Source organism: Tinamus guttatus, unplaced genomic scaffold (assembly GCF_059628265.1).
Source record: "Tinamus guttatus ecotype Peru unplaced genomic scaffold, ASM5962826v1 Tinamus_guttatus_pri_ptg000497l, whole genome shotgun sequence".
In the NCBI taxonomy this organism is placed as follows: Eukaryota; Metazoa; Chordata; class Aves; order Tinamiformes; family Tinamidae; genus Tinamus; species Tinamus guttatus.
Genome location: NW_028289031.1, coordinates 1,134,693 through 1,154,138, shown reverse-complemented (window position 1 = coordinate 1,154,138; position 19,446 = coordinate 1,134,693). Strand labels below are relative to the sequence as shown.

The following is a 19,446-nucleotide window of genomic DNA, read 5'->3' as shown; positions in this document are numbered from 1 at the left end:
CCATCTTCATGATCCATGTGACATAAACCCCTCGGCTGAGACTGAAGATACCAGCAGTAAAAACCATCCTAACTGTTATCTCCAGGGATGCCACGACCACTTGTGAAAGACCACAATGCCTTCACCTTCACCTGTTAGGAGTCAGGCTAGCTAAAGCCCTGCTTAGGTAGCTACATCTCTCAGAGCAACTCAGACACTCTTTCCTGCAAAGACATTGCCTGATAAATTTCAAAACATGCCTCCATATTGCAGGCTTGCACTAATACATAACTCATAGGCACAAGTTATGTTTATATCCTCACCTATTTTCCTGCCTAGCCATCAGGCTGTAATTATATTAAATGTAGCCCGTGAATCCCAGCTGCGGACGGGAAGCCAAGTGCCGATGACACAGCACAAGCGCAGAGGTGGCCAACAGCGGGCGCTCCTCGGATTCCCATGGATTTCCACTGCAAATTCAAGGAGTTTCAAGCAATGATTTCTCCACCTGCTCACAGAACTCCTGGACTTCCCCCAGATGCCTAAAAGCTCAACACTGGAGACGGACAATATCCGCGAAATGGTTTCAGTCCCTGGGCCCTCGCGGCCAGGCCCCGGCAGCTGCGCGCAGGGTGATCTGAGCGGCAGGTCCTGGCAGGAACGCTGCTGATTCCCCAGCACAGCCACCTGCCAGGCGCTCGCTACGCACAGCCCCGCGTGTCCTGGGGAGATGCTGGGCCCACGTGCGCGGTTTAGTCCGGAGCCTCAACTCCGTGTCCGCAACGTGGCAGCAGCCCCACGCACCGAGGACGACAAGCGGGGCAGCCCACGGGGCCCTCTGTCCCCAGGGACGCCCCGCCAGCCGGCGCAGGGAGCTTACGGGGCTGAAAACTAATCGCTGGCGCCGTGTTAGCTTTCAGCTGGACGGGCCGCCCTCGCCGGGTGCCCGCGCTCTGCCGGCACGCCGGAGAGGCAGGAATACTCGAGCCTGGAGGGAGGGCGAGATGACCCCTGGCAGCAGCGGCCCGAACCCAGCTCACTTCGAGCTGTTTGTGAAACCGCATCCTTACAACAAGCCCCAGTATCAGGCCAGGAAATCCTTTCCGCCATGGGAAACCTTCCCAGTAGTACAGATCCGATCTTCAATTCATCTTTTCCTTCCTACCCCAAGGAGCAATTAAGTTTACCCTGACTATGAGAGGATTATATTTCATTTCCTAGAACACGAAGATAGGAAGCAGGAGGATATTTTAGTTTCCAAGACAAACAGCCATTCCCTTGTTGCTAAACTAGGCAGTGCTAATATCTTGGTGGGGGATAAGATGGCGAGTAACACCACAAATACCTTTGCTACACACTCACCTACTGCAGCAATGTCGCAAATGAACTACTTAATATTTCAGCCCCAGCATGAAACTAGTGACCACCTGAAGACACTTGCCATAGTAATTAATCCTCTTCTGTACATTATTTTTTTCCAATGCGGAATAATTTACCAAGAAGCATAGCCGTTTAATAATCACAAGTAGCTATTGAATTTAATATGCTGAAAACAAGCCTTCTTATTTCTCTCCCAAATTCAAAGTGTCACAATGAAGAAATTGTAGACAACGGCCACTATTATTATCACTGTGCTATTATGGCTGGAGTTGAGTCCATTAGATATACTTAAGAAAACAAGGAGAACAAAACTAATCAAATACTACCACCTCTCTTCCCCCGTTACTGCCTCTTCTAAGATTGACCACATTTGTGGTTAAATACAAGGAGTCAAACTTCCTATAAGCAGTGCTGCTAAGGTTCCAGATTTCCACTGTGGTTCAGCCATATCACAGCTCTGGAAATATATACTGGTTTACACATAAACCACTGTATTATGTCTTTACATTAAGGAAAAAAAAAAGTCCATACTGCAACTATAAAACTTGCCAGAATCATCATGCTGCCCTAGGCCTATCTCCTTCATCTAAGGAAACAGATGCATAATACAGAACTTCACAAGATAAGTACACTGTCGAAATCACTAGTCTGGATAAAAACACTTTGCCAAAGAACCAACATGAATTTGCTGTGCCAGAGGAGAAGCAAACAAACATTTAAGGAGAAGAAACAGACTCAGTAGGAACCATAGCCCAAATTTCATTCTGGTGCTCCCGAGAAGGACTCGAGTTCTGTGGTCACAAGCACGAGACTATACACATATCCTAGCTACACATATCCCATGCCTGCATGGGGAACATAACCTGCCCCACAAGGCTGAACAAAAGCCCTCACCAGTGCTTTTATGCTTTTGTTTGTTTGTTTTGTGGTCTGCATCACTGAGACCAGCAGCCCAAGCCCAGCCGTAGCTGAGATGCTGAATGCAGCTGGCTTGTCCACTTGCAGGACTAGCAGCTTATCCCCTCAGAGACTGTCGAGAAGTGACAGGCACAAACAAGGCACAAACTCCACAAAGCCACACACATGCCAAGGTGATTGAAGGTCCTCATGAGAGAAGAGCCTGAGTTCATCTCTTAGAAAAGATCAGCTCCTTGAAAACTGAATGGAAAAAAGGTGTGCTGGGTTTTGGACCATTTTTCTGAAAGGGAAAAATCAGATTAACACACCACAGCCAACTATCACAGTGATAGCTGAAGTAGACCCAGGCTTTCAACTCTAACAGTACAAGTAAACTAAGTGAAGGCTGAAGTTTCTTTACTCTATGCAGTAATACGCAAGAACAAGGAAGCAGCTACTCTTGACACTGATATTACTATCAAAAAAATTTGCAGTCTTAAATGCATGAGGTGCATATTTGCTACGAGAAGGATCATGCGACACATACACAAAGACCTCCCCCACATAAGTTTGCAGCCACATCAGTCCTGACCTGCACTCCTACTTAATTCAGACTAAAACATACACTAAGCTGCTCTCCACATTTTTACTCGGAGAAGAACAGACTATGTAGCTTCCCACAGTTGTCAAGATAAGTGTCAAGATACTTTGGATTCAAGAATCTAACTCGGAAGATGACTGCGTTTGTCCCGTGCCAGGACTCACACCCTGCAGCTCCATGATTGCATGGAGGAGACCTCAAAAGCACAGCTGAGCAATAAAGACAAAAAGCAGAAACCCTGCTGTTCAGGAAGAGCTATCTCTTTGGAGGAGGTGCTCAGCATTACTTTGCAGCACCAGAATGATACATTTTTTTGCATTATTTGTGTAAAATGATCAAAGAAGTCTGGGGTTGGATACTTTGAAACAAAGTATCTGGTAGCAATACTAAAGGCAAGTCTCGTAGGACTGTGCAGCTCCTCCCATGCATAGAGTACCTAAACCTCCTAGGCACACCACACTTGGAAGAGCCAGGGAGAAAACTGGGGCGGTGTTCACGGACAAGAATGTTTGCTTGGATCTTTATGCCACAGTTCATATTGTACTTTCATGGAAAGTTCACTTCTATGGAAAGTTCAAGAAGTTTTAGACTATTTGAGCTCAGGTATTTTTTTTTCCAATTCAATGAGGCATCGTCACTGAACAATTCAATGGGGAAGCTCAAGTATCTGATATTTTTAGTTAGATATAGTTTAACACCTCACAGATGCCTAGACTTTTCTCGCTGTAAGTTCTTAAGGAGATTCGTTCCTTTTCAGTTGCTGGTTGAACAGCGAGCAGAGCGTGGGGGCTGCTTTTCACATGTTGAAACAACCAAGCTCTTAAAATGGCTGAAAGCCACATTTCTCCACTTCAAATGAAGTAATAGCAATAGATATAATGCTTGTCCTATACAATTTGTGCTCTTTACCTTAGAGAAAGTAGGGAAATGCCATTTTGAACTCATTGTGGCTGTCAAAAGAACAAAAAGAGAGTGAAGAAAAACAAAACAAAACAACAACAACAAAAAAAAAACTCTAGGTAAATCTGAGGGGAAAAGATAAAAAGGCTGAAATTCATTTCTTCCCAAACACTGTGGGTACAGTAATTCCTAGTTCACTTTGAGGCAGATTTTGACCCTAAATGAATAGTTTGTCTTAGTCTCTGCATTGTAAGTGAGAACAGTCAATTTTTTCTTGATTTGGCTTATCACTAAATTGATCATTCTCCAAGCCAGGGGAGGTGGAAATGACTGTAATCACCTGTATAAAGTTCTTTCAGGTGAAAGAATTGACTGCATCTTACTTCTTCTAGCAACCCTCTTTCCTAACTCTGAAGCAAATAAACCACACTAAGGATAGTATTCTGAACATATGGCTTTCTCAGAATATGGGGAATTCGCCTGCCTACAAGCTTTTTTTTTTTAAAAAAAAAAAAAAAAAGAAAGAAAAAAGAAAAAAAAAAAAGAAAAAAGCAGCTTTGTAAGTATTAACTTATTTTTGTCCACAGAAGGCTGTACTTGATCTTACTATCTAGACAACCCCATGCAACCAGTTCCTGAGGGCTGCATTCATTTGCCACATATTCTGCAAAAGCCTGATGTAATTAAGACAAGAAAAGGGAAGAACTTCAGTGCCTCAGCCCAGCAACATAAAGACCAGCAACCTTCTTTAGAGAAAGAGTCAAGAGCAGATGATCTCAGAGGTCTCCAGTGGAGCTTGCACCTTCCCTTGCCACCTTTCCAGCAAATCTCTCTGAAGCACATGGCTCCATGTGGGACATCTTAGGCAATGTGTTTTTGCCCTTTCCTCTCCCTCAACAAGACACCGTATTTTGCATGGGCCGCACTTCAAATCTGTCCTGACCTTTGTGTAGAGCATGCAAAATGGAGGAACATCCAAAGGGATGCATTGGACTCTCTGCAGAAGCCTAGCAAACTTCAAAGTTGCAAAGGGGTGGTTTTGAGGGTCTTGAGAAAGGGAAGATATCAGCTAGAGTTTCTCCCTACTCTGCCTACCATCCAGGAGGACAGCTGGTGGCAAAGAATGGAAGGCAATCACTGAGAAAAATGCCAAGAGGAATAAAAGGATAGCTAGAATGTCAAAAGACAAGGGTATGCACTCTATTTAAATGAAGTGATAAATAAACAAACAAGCAACAACAAAATTGTAAATAGCAATTGAAGCCAGAGAAGAATTTGATTTAAGGAAGCGTGAACCTAAATCAGACCAAAAGCCACCTCAGCTTTTAAGAGAATGCTGTATGCAATTTCTCTTGTTCACTTATATCATCTTTGCCGTGTTGGTTTTCAGGAGAACAATTCTCAGCTCAGTACAAGAGAACAGTAATACTGGTGGGCATGTAGAACATTAACATGTTATAAATAAATTGCTAATTTGAGGTGGGAAAAATTGTCAAGGCAGCTCTCATGATTAAGAACTCAAGGAAGAAAACGAGCAATTTGCTTACGCTTCCAAGATACTATTTTTGCAAACAGAACTTTCTAACCCCCAGGTCCTGAAAATAAAATCCTAGCACCAGAGAAATAACCCACTGCTGTGACAAAGTAGCCAGGAAAAATGCTATTATAATTCTTACAGTCCTCCCTGCCTCCAACCTTGAGTAGTAAGTTGCCTTTTCTCCTGGCTCAAGAGGTTTGTACTGAAAAGAGTACTACATCAGAGCTGTGAAGTCTCAGCTTCCTCTCATCTGACTCGCAGTTTTACATAACTCGTAAGAGACGTTTTCAGGCTAAAGATACTGCATAACCAAAAAAAGAATAGGTACTGAACTATTATACAGCAATGTGCAACTGGGTTATTTGGAGCTGCTTGATAAAAGTCTTACTACGGAAAGTACAACTTTATTCTGCTGCATTGCCGCCCGGGATTATTCCCGTTTCTGATAGGAGCCATCGCCACCGTCCGTCTGTTCCGAAACGGGTCCCCTTCCCCAGTGTGCAATTAGAGATAACGGCCTGCTGCCATCCCGGGTATTATTTTGGTATCATTCAAGCATTGTCGCTCTTCAGCAGAATGCCACTTACTAAGCAGTGTTATAAAAATGACTGTGGATATCTATGCTCACCATAAGCAAGGATAATGGCCTCATTGCGCTGGTCTCGATAAAAGTGGCATGTTCGAACAAGACAGCTTTCAGGCAGGGCAGAACAAAAGCCCACTGTGAGAGCCGTAACCAACATCAATTCCCACTATGTGGGGACATTAGAGCAAGTGTGAACTAGCTTACACGACGGGGACAAAAAACTGACTGTCGATGTGCAGGGCCAACACTGTCTAAAACACTACACTGGCACGTCAGAATGAAAGCCACAGATATACATGGCGAGGGCCGTTTCGTTCCAGAGTCAGCAGCGGAAGAAAACAGTAGGGAAGGGCATATTGGGTTACTACCATCACCCAAGACATTATTACTCCATATACTTCCATTTCTAGCATCTTGGCTTGTGAAAAATAACCTTAAAGCCAGCAGACAGACACACCAAAAGACCCCAACCAAAGAGCAAAATGGAACCCAAGTTTCTTTAAGGACACAGATGGAGTTTAATATCAATTCCTTAAAACACTTATTTTCCAATATAAAGTTTAACAATGAACAGTAACACACAGGAGCTGCCATTTCAGTTGAGGTACTAGACCCGTCCTGCCTGGATGTCACTATATTTGGTTTTTTTTTTCCCTTCATACATTTATCTACTTAAACTATGGTAGCATCCCATAAGCCAAAAGCCTACCATCAAAATAAATGTGCTATACTAATATGAATATTGGATCCAGAGGTTACTGTTTTAACTTTCAGACCTGAAAACATTTCTTCAGTGGTAATCCAGAAAGATGTGCTGTAAACAAGCCTATATATCATTTTGTTTCTGAACAATATGAAATGCAAGTTTTAAAGATTTTAAGTTTTAGAGAGAGACTGGTATATGTGCTGTACTGAGCTTCCCCCTGAAAAAAAGTGGCATCTGTACTTTCAAATGTGCAAAACTCACAAAATCCTACAGTGCAGATTCAGTGGTTTGCAGGAGGGAAAAAAAATGTCGTATTGACTATGGTATTTCAATTTTGTAACAAACTTGAAGAATCAAAATTAAGAGGAAAAATATATTTAGAGAGAAATAGTAGAGTGGATCAATAAGCCTGATATATTAAAATTAGACTCTTGCACTGCATGGTCACAGCCACCATTGGGCCTAAAAAAAGACAAATGTCTCCGTTATTCCTAAACTTGGGAGTTTTTAAGTCACGTTCATTAACTAGGAAGGAAGTTTGACAATGCATTTCTTTTTCCACCTCCTTTCTAAGGACAAGTTAAGCAACACACAATAACCTTTGAAACAATAGTGGCATGACATAAATAAAAAAATAAATAAAGGAATGCATTGTAAAGAAGAGAAAGTATTTGAAGAAGTTCATTAGAATCTATGCGTTTATTAATGAACGCACACATACCACAACTAAAGGGTAGGCACTTTGAAGCTGAAGAAATCAAGGGTAAGCAGACACCTTGTTATCTAGTTTCCCAATACAGTTTATTTTGCCAAGAATCATCGTTCAGGCATTTTCTGCAAGTTTTCACACAGCTTTCCAAAACAACCGATGGCTTACAACACATATATGATAGGACCAATTTAAAGATCTCAAAATGAAAGCAAAAAGCAAAAACTGCTTTGTTTTAATAGTGGTCTCTTCCCATACAACTTGAGTTTGTAAAGTGCCAGGTTGTTTTTATTTATTTATTTAAGTACTTTAACTGAACATCACAGGAACCGTAAGCAGCCAATATCTTTCTGGAAAAACAGGTCCTAAATCTTTTGAAATGGAGCTCCTGAGGTTTCAAGTAACCTGAGGTAACGGACATTTCTAAACCTAGATGTAGCCATGCACAAATTGGATGAAATCTTGAAAGCATATGCAGGTGGTCCGACTTGGTCTCCTCCTTAAACCAAGTTAATGGCGAGTATGCTCCTAAGGCAAAAGAGGTTCAACAGAAAGGCCTGAAAGCTGCAGAGCAAGCACATGCAAGAGCGATACGAATAATGTGCTAGTTTCCACATTACACTTTCACGCTGGTCTGGGCAACAACTGCTCCTGTTCATACGTAGGACAAGAGAAACAAAACACGTGTCACTACCTGTAGGCAAGTTCTGTTTGTAAACAATTAGCAAAGCATATGGGATGAATTTGTATAAGCACAAAAGGAAGGCTATAAATACCTGAAATAGCAGCTCCTGCACACAAGAGAGGCCATTTTGAACATGCTCTGGCTCCACCAACATCTAGTCAAAGCCAGGTCTTCTCTCTTTATGTGACTTGCAAATGGAAATATTTACTACAATTCTTGTTGAAGCAAAAAGCCCTTAAGAACTCCATGAACGCCATGAGATCCAGCAAGTAATAGCACCATCCAAGTAGAAAGTATGATACTTCAAAACACATCCATGCCAGGCATAGCACTTCCAAGCGTGGTTTTGGACCAGCTTACTTGAGGAAAAGAGAAGTGAAATAGTTCCCTTTTAAAGATGTGATAAATTGGGCAATTTTGCCAAGTCTGTCTTCAGAGAGAAGACAGAACTGAAATTAAAACCAAGTCCAAATACTTCAGCAGCACCTCATGCCCCCAATCCTTAAAGCAGTCTCCCTTACATCACTCACCAGTGGGTGCACTGTAGCACTGGTTGAAACTTTGTTTTCTTCTCCCTAGAGCAGCAAGCAAAACGCTGCTCCCAAGAAATAAGCAGGAAGCTATTAACTCTGCCAGCCAAAATAAAAGCCTGAAGTCAAAATTAGTCATTTGTAAGTCTGATAGTTGCCACCGTATACTTGGCATTGCCAGCCATAAATGAGATTATTTGCAGAGACTGTAAGACCTGGAGGTTTCGTTGCGCTAAGGAGAGCTTTCCATCTGCTGAAGCCTCGCTGCGGGCACAGCTGGCAGGAAGTCACCACCACCGGGACAAGAAGCTGACCTGAACCAAGTCCATGGTCTCTGATGCCTCCTTAGCGGGCAGCTTCTCCATGCCCCCTGGCTGCCCCTGCACGGCTCGAAAGCCCGGAGCACTGGCCATGCCCACTGGCATGGAGGGTTTTAAAGCGTAAGCTAAGGTCACCCCCAGACCTGCTTAATTTAGTATATTACTGATTCAGCTCTCCTCCATCAGTTCTCAGACCACAGGGTGACAGCATGTTAGGGTATTCCCGGTAAGAGAGGGCTTCTCTTTGGGAAAACTGACTGGAAAATAATTTCTGCCAGGGAGAACGCTACATTAGCGAGGCCCCATTCAGGAGACCGTCAGTAGTGAAATCCAGAGGTTTGAGAAGAGTCATATTTGAACTACTGCTACCAAAAAAAACGCATCTTCATTTCTTACCTGATGCCCCCGTTCTGTGCTCTGAGCAGGAGGGAAGGGCTGGATTCCCCTCCCACACGCACCCAGCCCAGCCACACAAGCCAAGGGGCTCCAGGCGTACTTCATTTGCCTTTTTTTCAACCTGCCGCTCCATACTGAGGCTTTCTAATGAGTCTATTACCATAGCAGTTAGGCCCAATCAACCCCCTCAGCTCCACATGCCCTGCGTTCCCGCAGGGTGAGGTTTGAGACCTGGTGAAACAAGTTAGCTCCACCTGGGTCTCTAGCTCCTGCCCAGCCCACCATCCCGCTCTCCTGGGCCTCGAAGCTCCCCTCATTGACCGCGACCGTCAAGCCCCCACGCAGGACCAGGCCATGAAAGCTCCCAAGCAGAGGTTCCCAACTAAGAGGGACACCTCTATTTTAAAAATGAATGGCTTTCACTTCAGGAGAAACTGAGTAGTCCAGAACTCTTTACCTCGGAGAAGGGAACCAGGGACGGATGATAATGTGTTATCATGAGGTGCATGGAGAAGCAGGTATGAGAAAATCACTTTCCCCCCTTAACACAATACAGGGAGCACTCAGTAACACCATAGAACAAAAAAGAAAAAGGCCAGAAACAAAGCAAATTATCTTTTCTTTCCACACAAGATAATTAAATCATAGAGCATTTTGTTACATAAGTTTAGAACAACTACTAGCTTCATACATGGATTAGACAAAAAAAAAAAAAAAAAAAAAAAAAGTCGCAGACCACTGGTAGCTATTAAACTCGCTACGACCTGTGAGGAAGCGAATGCTAGCGGCGGGTTTCCAGGAGGAGAAGGCCTGCTCTGTGCACATGCCATCCTTCATGTGTTCTCCCTGTGAACCTCTCCTACAGCCACAGTCAGGGACACCAAATAGGAGAACTTCCGATCTTGCAAAATACAGTGGTTCCTAAGGTTAAAGATTTTTTTTCTTCTCGCACATACTCAACAAACAAGAGTGCTGTGAAAATTAGCACAGTAACACCAACGTGCCTGGAACAAAATGAAGGGAAAGGGAATGCCTTTAATTGTTCCATCCACTGGAGCAAGCTCTATGGGAAAATAAACCATCCTAAAACAAACCATACCCTTGGCAAGCAGGCCAAGGTGGCACAAGGAAGAGCTCCTCATGGTGAGAGGAGGAAAGGCCAAATTTTGAAAGCAGAGGCCCAGTGAGCCCATTTAACACCCTGACAGCACCCAAAGGAAGAACTGTTTCCTTCCTTCAGCTCACTCCTCCCCTATTGGGCCACACATTGCCATTGCTCACTGCATACCACATCTAATGCTCCTCAGAACATCTTACCTCCTTAAACCAACAGAAAACCAAACAGCAACCAGATGCAGAGGGAAGAGCACTGCTGGCCAGGGCAGAGCGAAGGAGAGGATGAAGAGGGGACCTCAGAGGGGGAGAAGCAGCTTCTTCCAGCAGCATTAAAGCCTCGAGCGGTTCATCTGCTTGTGGAAAGCAGCCAGAAGGGCTTATCATCGCAGGGAAATAAACCCCCGGTACTCCAGTGGCTTTGGTGCAGACAGCGCCACACCAGCACAGCTGGATTTTGCGTCAGGATAGCAAAGGCACCATCAGCAAAGCAAAACAAGCCACAGGCTGCTCCAGTACGGTCTTCCTAGGGCACCTGCTTTCCGCTAGGTGCTTCTTGGCACAGTTAGGGCACGCAGGATTTATACCTGTCCAAACTCCTCCTGCACATGGTCCTGTGCCAAAGCATCACGTGCTGCCTCCTTGGGCTCCAAAGCAGACTGTCCCTGAAGAAGATGCACTTAAACTAAACGTACTCCAGACATTATTCAAAAACCTAAGGCCCTAGACTCATGCTAGCTGTCATTCCTAATCGCAGAAACTATCAGGCAAAGGAATATGAAGATGGGGCTGAATATGAAAACACCCATGACTTCCCCATGAACAAAGTTTTTTTTTTTTCCCCCTACAAAAAAAAGAAAAGCTACAAATAGAGTAACTGGCACTTCCTTTATGCAATTTCTAGGCTTTTCTCCCATGCCTTACATCATTGTTTAGTCCATATGTCCTATTTATCCAGCTCCTTTACCTAGCATCTAGAGGGAAGATTAAGCATTTTCCCCCTTTTCTACCATTCCAGCTGTGACTTGCTGAGAAGGAGGCAGGAAGAGGTGCTTTCTAAACCACCAGAAAAGGAAAGAGGTGCTAAGTATTCAGTTTGGAAATGTAAATCCTTCCAGCCCCTTCTGAAGTATGCGGAACCAGCCTCTCCAAAGCTCATGTCATCTAAAGGCCACAAGAGTTCTCTAAAGATATTCTTGTTAAGAGGATTTAGCCCCTTTTAAAAAGGACTTAACATGTGGGTGGTGTCTCCATTTAAGTATTTTCTCATGGCTAAGAAAATGGCCCTCTTCTTAGAGGCTTATCTTTATAACCCAAAGACAGTAAGAAATTCTCCACTATTCGAATTAGAAATATTTTTGAGCAGCTTTCCTTTTTAGTAGCTTAATTTTTAAAGACTGGGATTTGCAGATGGTAGTGACTTTCTCACACCAAGCAAGAAGCCAACACCAGAGAGAATGCACCTGATATAGCTTTAAAATAATTTCTCTCACATTGGCCCCAGTTTCATGAGGAGCTCCATTGACTTACAAGCTTGCTAGCATCAAAACGAGATGGCCTCAACACTCCTCTCCCTTCCCCTCCTCCTCCTGTCCTCTTCTCACCTTCCCTTGGTGGTCCCTGGCACTTAAGACTTTCCATTAGCTGGTTCAGCCTGCTAACTCAGGTCGGAAGACATTTTTTCCCTTTGGTCAGGGTTAGCTTTCCACCAAGCTGGTGAGTTGTACCGGTTCCTCGGAAGGCTGGTGAGGTCCATGGCAAGGAGGGAGCTGAAGGATAGGGAAGAAGCAGGACTCACTGCCCCCGTATAGTCAGAGAAGCTTGTCCTGTCTTTTGAGGTAGGAGTTTGGGCTTTCCCGGTTGCTATTGAACATATTATTGTTGGCATTTCACCACCCTAGCGCTCAGTTCTGCCTGGTAACGGACCAGCCGCTATTAAGCTCATGGGAATCAAGAAGCAGGTCCTCAAGTAAGCTGAAGGGCCCCATTTCCAAAGGCACCAGAGCTCCCAGCAAATTCACCATGCAATCTGGGTCACAGCCTCCGAAAGCCTCTTCCCAGTCCACCGGCACACAGAAGCACTGGGGACAACCCTTGGTCACAGGCGCTGTCATGGCACGGGAGTGACACAGCATGGAATAGACTTTGGATGGCATCAAGAAGCCTGTTTGGAGATGAGGCAGCGTGCAAATTCTCATCTCTCTAGGGCAGAGGCCACATGTTAAGGGCTAGCCTACCTTTTCAAGGGTGGTTACACTTGCAAAATTACTAATAAAGTAACTAACAAATTCCCAGGGAGGAAACCGCTTATTATGGTAAAAGAAACTTTTTTTCTTTTGAAAAAAGAAGCTAACACCTTCCTGAGCAGCCTAAACTATATAGCCATACATACTCTTTTCCATTCATACCATAATTTACATTTGTAAGTGGCCGGTTGGTTGCCAGCACAGTTGCATCTGCAAAAATAGAGCATTTTTATGCCACTAACAAGTGCAGGTGCGCTGGCCAAACTTTAGAGGATCCATAGGATGTTTTGCATAGTGGGGACCTGATTTCAGCTGCAAGGATCTCTGTGCACTCCTCCTAACTCAGCTCACTAAGTGCTAAATTTATATTGGTGCAGCTTGCCTGAGCTTCCTTCCTCTACTATCCAGTGTGGTCTCACTCCTCTCATGGGTTTCTCAAAATGGCTTATCTAGAAAGCATCAGGAAAACACCCCTACTTCCCAGGCCCACCGATTCACCGGTACATTTGAAGGAAAAATAGCCAGGAGTCAGAGAACCACTGAAAGGCTCTGATGTCTCCTAGCCTGTCCTCAAGGACCAATGGGCATCAGCCCTCGCTGGCGGAGCAGAAAGGAAAAGGAGAGCACCGGGATGCTCCAGCCTGACTTTTGGAAAGTTGGGTCCTGCAGCAAACCAGCTCCAGCAGAGCTGGATCATGATGCGTGGCCCCTTTCCCAGCATGTGCTTTGAGCTCTCATCACCCCAGGATGGGGCCAGCCAGGCTGCAGGCACCACAGCTTCCTCCCTCATCGCTGCCCAAAGCAAACACAGGGTCTGAGGGCAGCTCACGAACTGGCTTAGCCCTCGAGAAGGGACTTTTTGGGGAGCAGTGCTCAGAAATGCCTTTCGTCTTCCAAACTTATAGATGGGAAAGAGGGGGGAAGATCTCATGGCAAGGTGTTCTTCCCATTACAGATGTGAATGCTGCAGGGAAATATCGCGCTAAACTCATGCTTGGAAGCCTCCTGGCAGCCCATTGAAGGAGAAATTTTAGAAGCCACCTATGACACCAATGCCCCTTCCACAAGGCAGGGACACCCATGCGATTCTCCCTCAGAATCGCCACGTTACACAGGCTTCTCCCTAACATCATGCGGGAATCGAACCCATAGCATGGGACAGCCAGACATTGACCAAGCAGCCTGAAGCAGCCTGTTGGACACAAATCCCCCCTAACGAGGACTGAAGGCCCCAGGCAGCAAGGGATCAGTTAACTGTTACAGCGAAGATGCTGGGCTATTTGATTTTTTTCCCCTAGCTTGGGATAGGATTTGGGCGAGCCTAACCCCCACCGCTCTCAAACTCCCACGGCTGCTTCAGCAACAAACACCTGCAGAAACAGACAAGCAGGGAAGCTCCTGTCACCCACAGGGGTGACACGAGGGACACAGGGCACTGCGATACCAAGTGCCCCAAGGGACAAGGGCTGCCAAGCACCTCCTGCGACCCCCCCGCCGGTCTGGCCAGGACGCACATGGGCCGGGCCGGGCCCCTCGGAACCGGGTCCCCGGGGCGGGGGGGCCGCGCTACCCCCCCAGCGGCCCCGCGGGGCCCTCGTGCCGCATGGGGCCGCCCAAAGCGGCGGGCGGGCGGGCGAGCGGGCGAGCGCCGCGCGCGGCGCCGGCAGCCGCGGCCGGGCCAGGCCCCGATGCCAGCAGGTAGCCCGGCGCCCCCCCCACCCACTGCCGGGTCCCCCACGGGCGGCGGTGGCGGCAGGTGACCTCCGAGCGCGACACTACGGGGGGAGGGGGGGTTCGCCCTCCCCCTCATCCTCAAATGGGGGGTGCAGAATTAAATAAGGGGGGGGCACTGAGGCCACGGGGGGGTATCGGGGCGATGGGGCTGGGGGGTCCCCCCCATCTCGGCGGCGCCGTTTCGCCGCCTCCCCCCCAAACTTTGGGAAGCGGCAGCGGGGCCCGGCGCGCACCCGAAAACGCGCAGGACAAAGAAACCCCCGCACGCCGCGGGGGGGAGGCGGGGGGGCTGCCACCCCGGGCCGAGCAGAGAGGCTTGGGGGCCGGGGCGGGGGGGGAGGCAGCGGCCCCGCACCGGGTGTGTGGGGGGGGTAGTTTTGGGGGGCACCCCCCCCCCCCCCATTTGCGGGCTGTGCGGTGGGAAGCGGGGGGCCAGGCCCGGGGCGGGGGTGGCACTAACCTGCTGCAGGGGCATTTCCGAGGGGGGGCGGGCGGCGGCGGCGCCGGGCGGGCACGGGCCGTCCCAGGGCAGCGGCGGCAGGAGGAAGCGGCGTCCCCCCTCCCCCCGCTCGGATCAGCGGCCCCCCCCCCCGCCGCCCGCCCGCCTCCCAGTCACAGCCGCGGCCTCCGCGCACGTGTGCGAGACGTCACGGGCGGCCCCGCGGGCGAAGCGGAGACACCGGCGGCGCCGCGGCCCGGCCCGGCCCTCCGCCCCCCGGCCCGGCGCAGCGGCGGCGGCGGCGCGGGAAGGAGCCCTCTCCTTTCCTTGCTTCCCACACACCCCCCCCCCCTTTTTTTTTTTTTTTTTTTTTTTTTTTTTTTTTCCCGGGCAGACGCGGGGGCTGGGGGAACGGCGGGAAGGAGCCAGGAAAGTTTATGGCAACAAAGCAGCGTCTCCGCCTTTCCTGCCTCCCCCCGCCGGCCGCACAAACGCACGCACCCCGCGCCCGTCGCGGGAGCCGCTGGCAGAGAGCGGGGCTGCCCCGGCGCTCACCCCACACCGTCCCCTTCACCCTCGCGCTGGGACGGAGGGAAAATTACCGGAGGGCGGCCCCCGCCTCCGGCGAGCGCGGGCTGCAGCAGCGCCGTCCTGCCGGCGGGTCCGTGGGGGGTGCAGTACAGCGAGCTGCCGGCCGCCGGGCCCCCGTCCGCCGCCGGGCCAGAGGCACCGGGAGCCTGGGAAGCGGCCGAGGAGGAGGAGGAGACAACACAGGGCGCCGCCGCGCCGCCGCCGCCGCCGCTGCTGCAGATCTGGATGAAGGTGCCGGCGGCAAAGTGGGCTGGGAAGGCGACGGGGGCCACTCTGGAGTCCGAGGACGGTGCGGGCGGCTGCGCTGCCGGGGCCGTCGGCTGGAGTCCCCTTCTCATCCTTCCCTCCGGCTCTGCGCCCGCAGCCGCGTCTCCTCCTCCTCCTCCTCCTCCTCCCCCTGGCCGTCCCTCCCTCCCCCCCCGGCCTTCCCAGCTCCTTTTCTCCTCGATGCCGGGGCCCCGCGCAAAATACTGGGGGCTGCGGGTGCCGGGGGGGCCCCGGCTGCAGGATGCGGGGTGCCGGGGGGGGACGGAGCCGGCGGGGCGGGCAGATGCGGCGGATGGAGCGGGGCCGCTCCCGCTGTGTGGGGCCGGCTGGAAAATGGCTCCAGGAAGCGGCGGCTGCTGACAATGAATGAAGGGAAAGGAGACGGGTTACGCGCCAAGGGCCTCCCGCGAAACTCGGATTTCCCGCCCTCTTTTCAAACCAAATTTGCATAGCCCCTCCCCCGGGGCGCGCCCCGCCCGCGCCGCCTCCTCATTGGGCCCGGCCGCCCCGCCCGCCGTCCAACGGGGCGCCCGCTCGCCGCCCTGCGACGCTCCCATTGGCGCGCGGCGGCGGCGGCGATTTGCATGCGGCGCGCCCATTGGCCGCGGGGGCGAGGCTGGGGGATTCCCCCTCGGCGCGGCCGGGATCCCGGTTCGCCGCCGCGCTGACACTGACAGCTGGCGCCGGCGCGACGGGCACGCGCCGCCGGGGGGCGGGGCCGCGGGGGGCGGGGCCAGGCGAGCCCGCGCGCGCGCCCCGCCCGCCCCGCCCCGCCGCGGGACCCGCTGCAGCCGGGGAGGTAGCGAGCGCCTTCCCCGCTCTCCCGCGTCTCCGAACCAGCCTCTCTCTGGGTTTCTGGGACATTTCCTTCCTTTTTTATTTTTTTTTTAAATTTTATATATTTTTAAAATATTCCTCTCACGGTCGCTCTGAGCCCCAGAGTGTAAAGCAACACGCCGAGGCCTGCAAGCTCTTCCCGGCTTTCTAACTTACTAAATGCCTCGCCCTATATAGGGCCGCAGCTGCAAGTCCAGAGGAAAAGCAGTAACGATGAACCAGAGTTGGAGGGAAAATACTTAAAAAAAAAAAAAAAGATGTCCTGCCTCAAAGGTTGGGGTGGGAAGTGGGGGAAGAAGGGGTCTTCTGATAAAAAACAACAACAACAACAACAAAAACCCACCCTTCTGCAATAGATGAAGCTGAATTGTCTCGTGGAGGTAACATGAGCTTGAGCTGTGTAGTATCCACGTGTCTTCCATGTTTAAGGAGTCTCGATTATGGTCCTTCCAGCCCAGGCAGGAGCAGGGCTGGAAAAAATCATGTTATTCTGCAGAATTGCTTGAATTCTGGCATTGCTTAAAGCTTTAAATAAACCCATGGTGCTGCAGAGCGCTCCTAAGGAGGCAGCAAATGATGTGGAACATGGCGCCCTGTGCTCAGCGCGATGCCACTGGGAGACGAGCTCAGCAAGTCCCCGCCGTGGTGGCACCTTGCTGCCCTGGTGAGGTCTTACCAGAGCAGCAGCCACAGCAGAGAGAAGCCCATGTGTCCCCGTGCTGCAGGTGCCCACCATCCCAGGTACTGTTCTTGACTTCATTCACCAGCCCTGAAAGAATTAGACCCAAAACTTGGAAAACAGTTGCTTCCTTCCTGCTCTGTCCATATCAAGTTATGCCTCTTCCTGGAAGAAGGGACTTCTTGTTCTTGGGGCTTTCTGTTGGTGTCTTGTCCTAATTTTCCTCTCTCATGCTCCTTGCCATCTTCAGCAGGGCAGTCCTACACCAGGAGTCGCTGCCTCTCAGCAGAGAGGCTTGTCAGGGTATATCCAAGGACCCAAAGGGGAGCAAGGTGCTGAGGAGGGAAGACAGTGGGTGAGCAGGGAGGGAAATGACCAGAAAGAGGAAAGTGTGTTTGTGGGAACAGGGCTGTAGGCTTGCTTAGAGTCCAGAATACAAAGACTTTTTTCCATGTATGGAAATGGTAACACTACATTCTTCTTAGGCATCCAAGAGGAAAGGGAATGCAAAGAACAGTAGGCAGCTGTGGGCAGCTGTGGACAGAGTAATGAGAAAGAACAGAGAGAAGCAGAGAAAAAAAATCTAGGAAACAATTTGGATAGAGACAACAGTAAGAAGAACGGAAGGAAATAGTCAGGGATTCTGCAGGATGAAGAGAAGAAAGATGGCCCAAGCCGAGGAAGTTACATAATAAATAAATAAATAAGAAAGAAACATAATGAAAGTGCAAACATAACAAAGTAACAAGCAAAAATGAGAGTCCTTAGAATAGACTCAAGAAAAAATCAAGAAAAAAGAGAAAGACTAACGTATAAAAAGAGACATCTAGCTAAGCTTGAAATAGTTAGGATGCCAGAAGTCATAATACAGTCAAAGAAGGAGCAAAAATACATGGGCACAGTCCACTTCTCACTTCAGTTTCATCTATCTTTTTTTTTTTTTTTTTTCAGGAGAGGATGGGAGGATCTAATGGAAGAAAAGTTGAAAGTAAATATATAGTGCCAACAATAAAAATGTACAAAAATCTGCATAAAGAACCTCTGCTGGTCTATATAAAATGAGTCTATGTCTTCTTCACTGCAATGTCCTTGGCTGTCATCAACGACGTACATATTGCAGTGAAAATACCCTACAGAACTCAAAGGCCTAGGAGATATTGTAATTAAGACTGATGTGCAGCTGTAATTTATTTCTTTCCTTGTCAGTATGTACTATGATACTGTCTTTATCTGTATGATTACATGCCATTTTGCTCTGCAGAGTCTCATTTAGAGAAAAGGCTGTGTTTGCCCTGAAAGCAGGCAGAACTGTGTAATGAAGGCTATTTTCTCTGTGCTTGAGACTTTGTTTGTCACAGGTTGTGGAAACAACAACAGAGATTAAAATCTGCCTCTCTTAAGATGGCTAAAAGCTGCCTTGGAGACTTGGATTCTAACATGACTTCTCCCATGTAGGCTTTATTCCTCCTTGCATGTGCAATCCTAAAGAAGTAATTTAAACCAATTTCTGCAGGAAGTCAATAGCTGTATAATTATTCTTTTCTAAATGTCCGGTACAAGACCATACTGCCTAAATGCTGAACTGCAGAGCACTCTCATTTATGAGTGAAGTTAAAAGGAAAAACATTTTTATACTAAAAACAGAAATAACAAATCTCTGGCACCTCGCATTGTATGCCCCAAACTGAGTAATTCTTATAGCATTAAAGTCTTTTCTTCTTACTTGACATTTCCTCACCTCAAATGACTATTGCAAAAATTGAAAATTTGAAGATTTTGAACAATGCAAAAATGAAGACTGCAGAAAGCTTCTGAGTTAAAAAATATATATAAGTAAGGTTTGCATAGTAAAAGAGAGTAAATACGCTTTAGGCCTGCCTATGGAACAAATATGGGAACAGAGAATGCTGAATAGCTGCTTACTACATGAGACCTGCTCGTCCTACAAAATGATTGAAGAAATATGCAGAAATGATGTTCACTCCTGGTTTTGTATCATATGGAAACTTACTGAGGGTGCTCTCTGTTCCATTGGCCATGATATTAATGGAGAATTTAAACAGGACTGGACCCAGTATCAACTCCTCGTGTGCACCACTAGTGACAAGCCTCTAGCTGGACTTTGTGCCATTGATCACAGCCGTTTGAGGCTGGCAGCTCAGCCGGTTTTCAACCCACTTCACTGCCCTTTCATCTAGCCAGATTGAACTTCATGAGTTTGTCAGTGAGGATGGTATGGGAAATGTTGTCCAAAGTCCAACTAAAGTCAAGATAAGCAGCATCCACTGCTCTCCCTTCACCTGTTGAGCCAGCC

At 48.4% G+C, this 19,446-nt stretch overlaps 1 protein-coding gene across 3 annotated transcripts in view; it reads right to left on the bottom strand.

The window, feature by feature from the left end:
* E2F3 (E2F transcription factor 3) overlaps positions 1 to 15,715 on the bottom strand; it is a 40,889-nt gene extending 25,174 nt beyond the window's left edge. For 2 of the 3 annotated variants that reach the window (XM_088533394.1, XM_088533395.1), the window contains exon 1: positions 14,780 to 14,830. In XM_088533394.1, the coding sequence (XP_088389520.1) occupies positions 14,780 to 14,794 (15 nt within the window). In that variant the 5' untranslated portion in view covers positions 14,795 to 14,830. Of the gene's footprint in view, positions 1 to 14,779; positions 14,831 to 15,360 lie in introns of those variants that run through there. The other variant, XM_088533396.1, reaches the window with a different exon arrangement.
* Between the last annotated feature and the right edge of the window lie 3,731 nt (positions 15,716 to 19,446).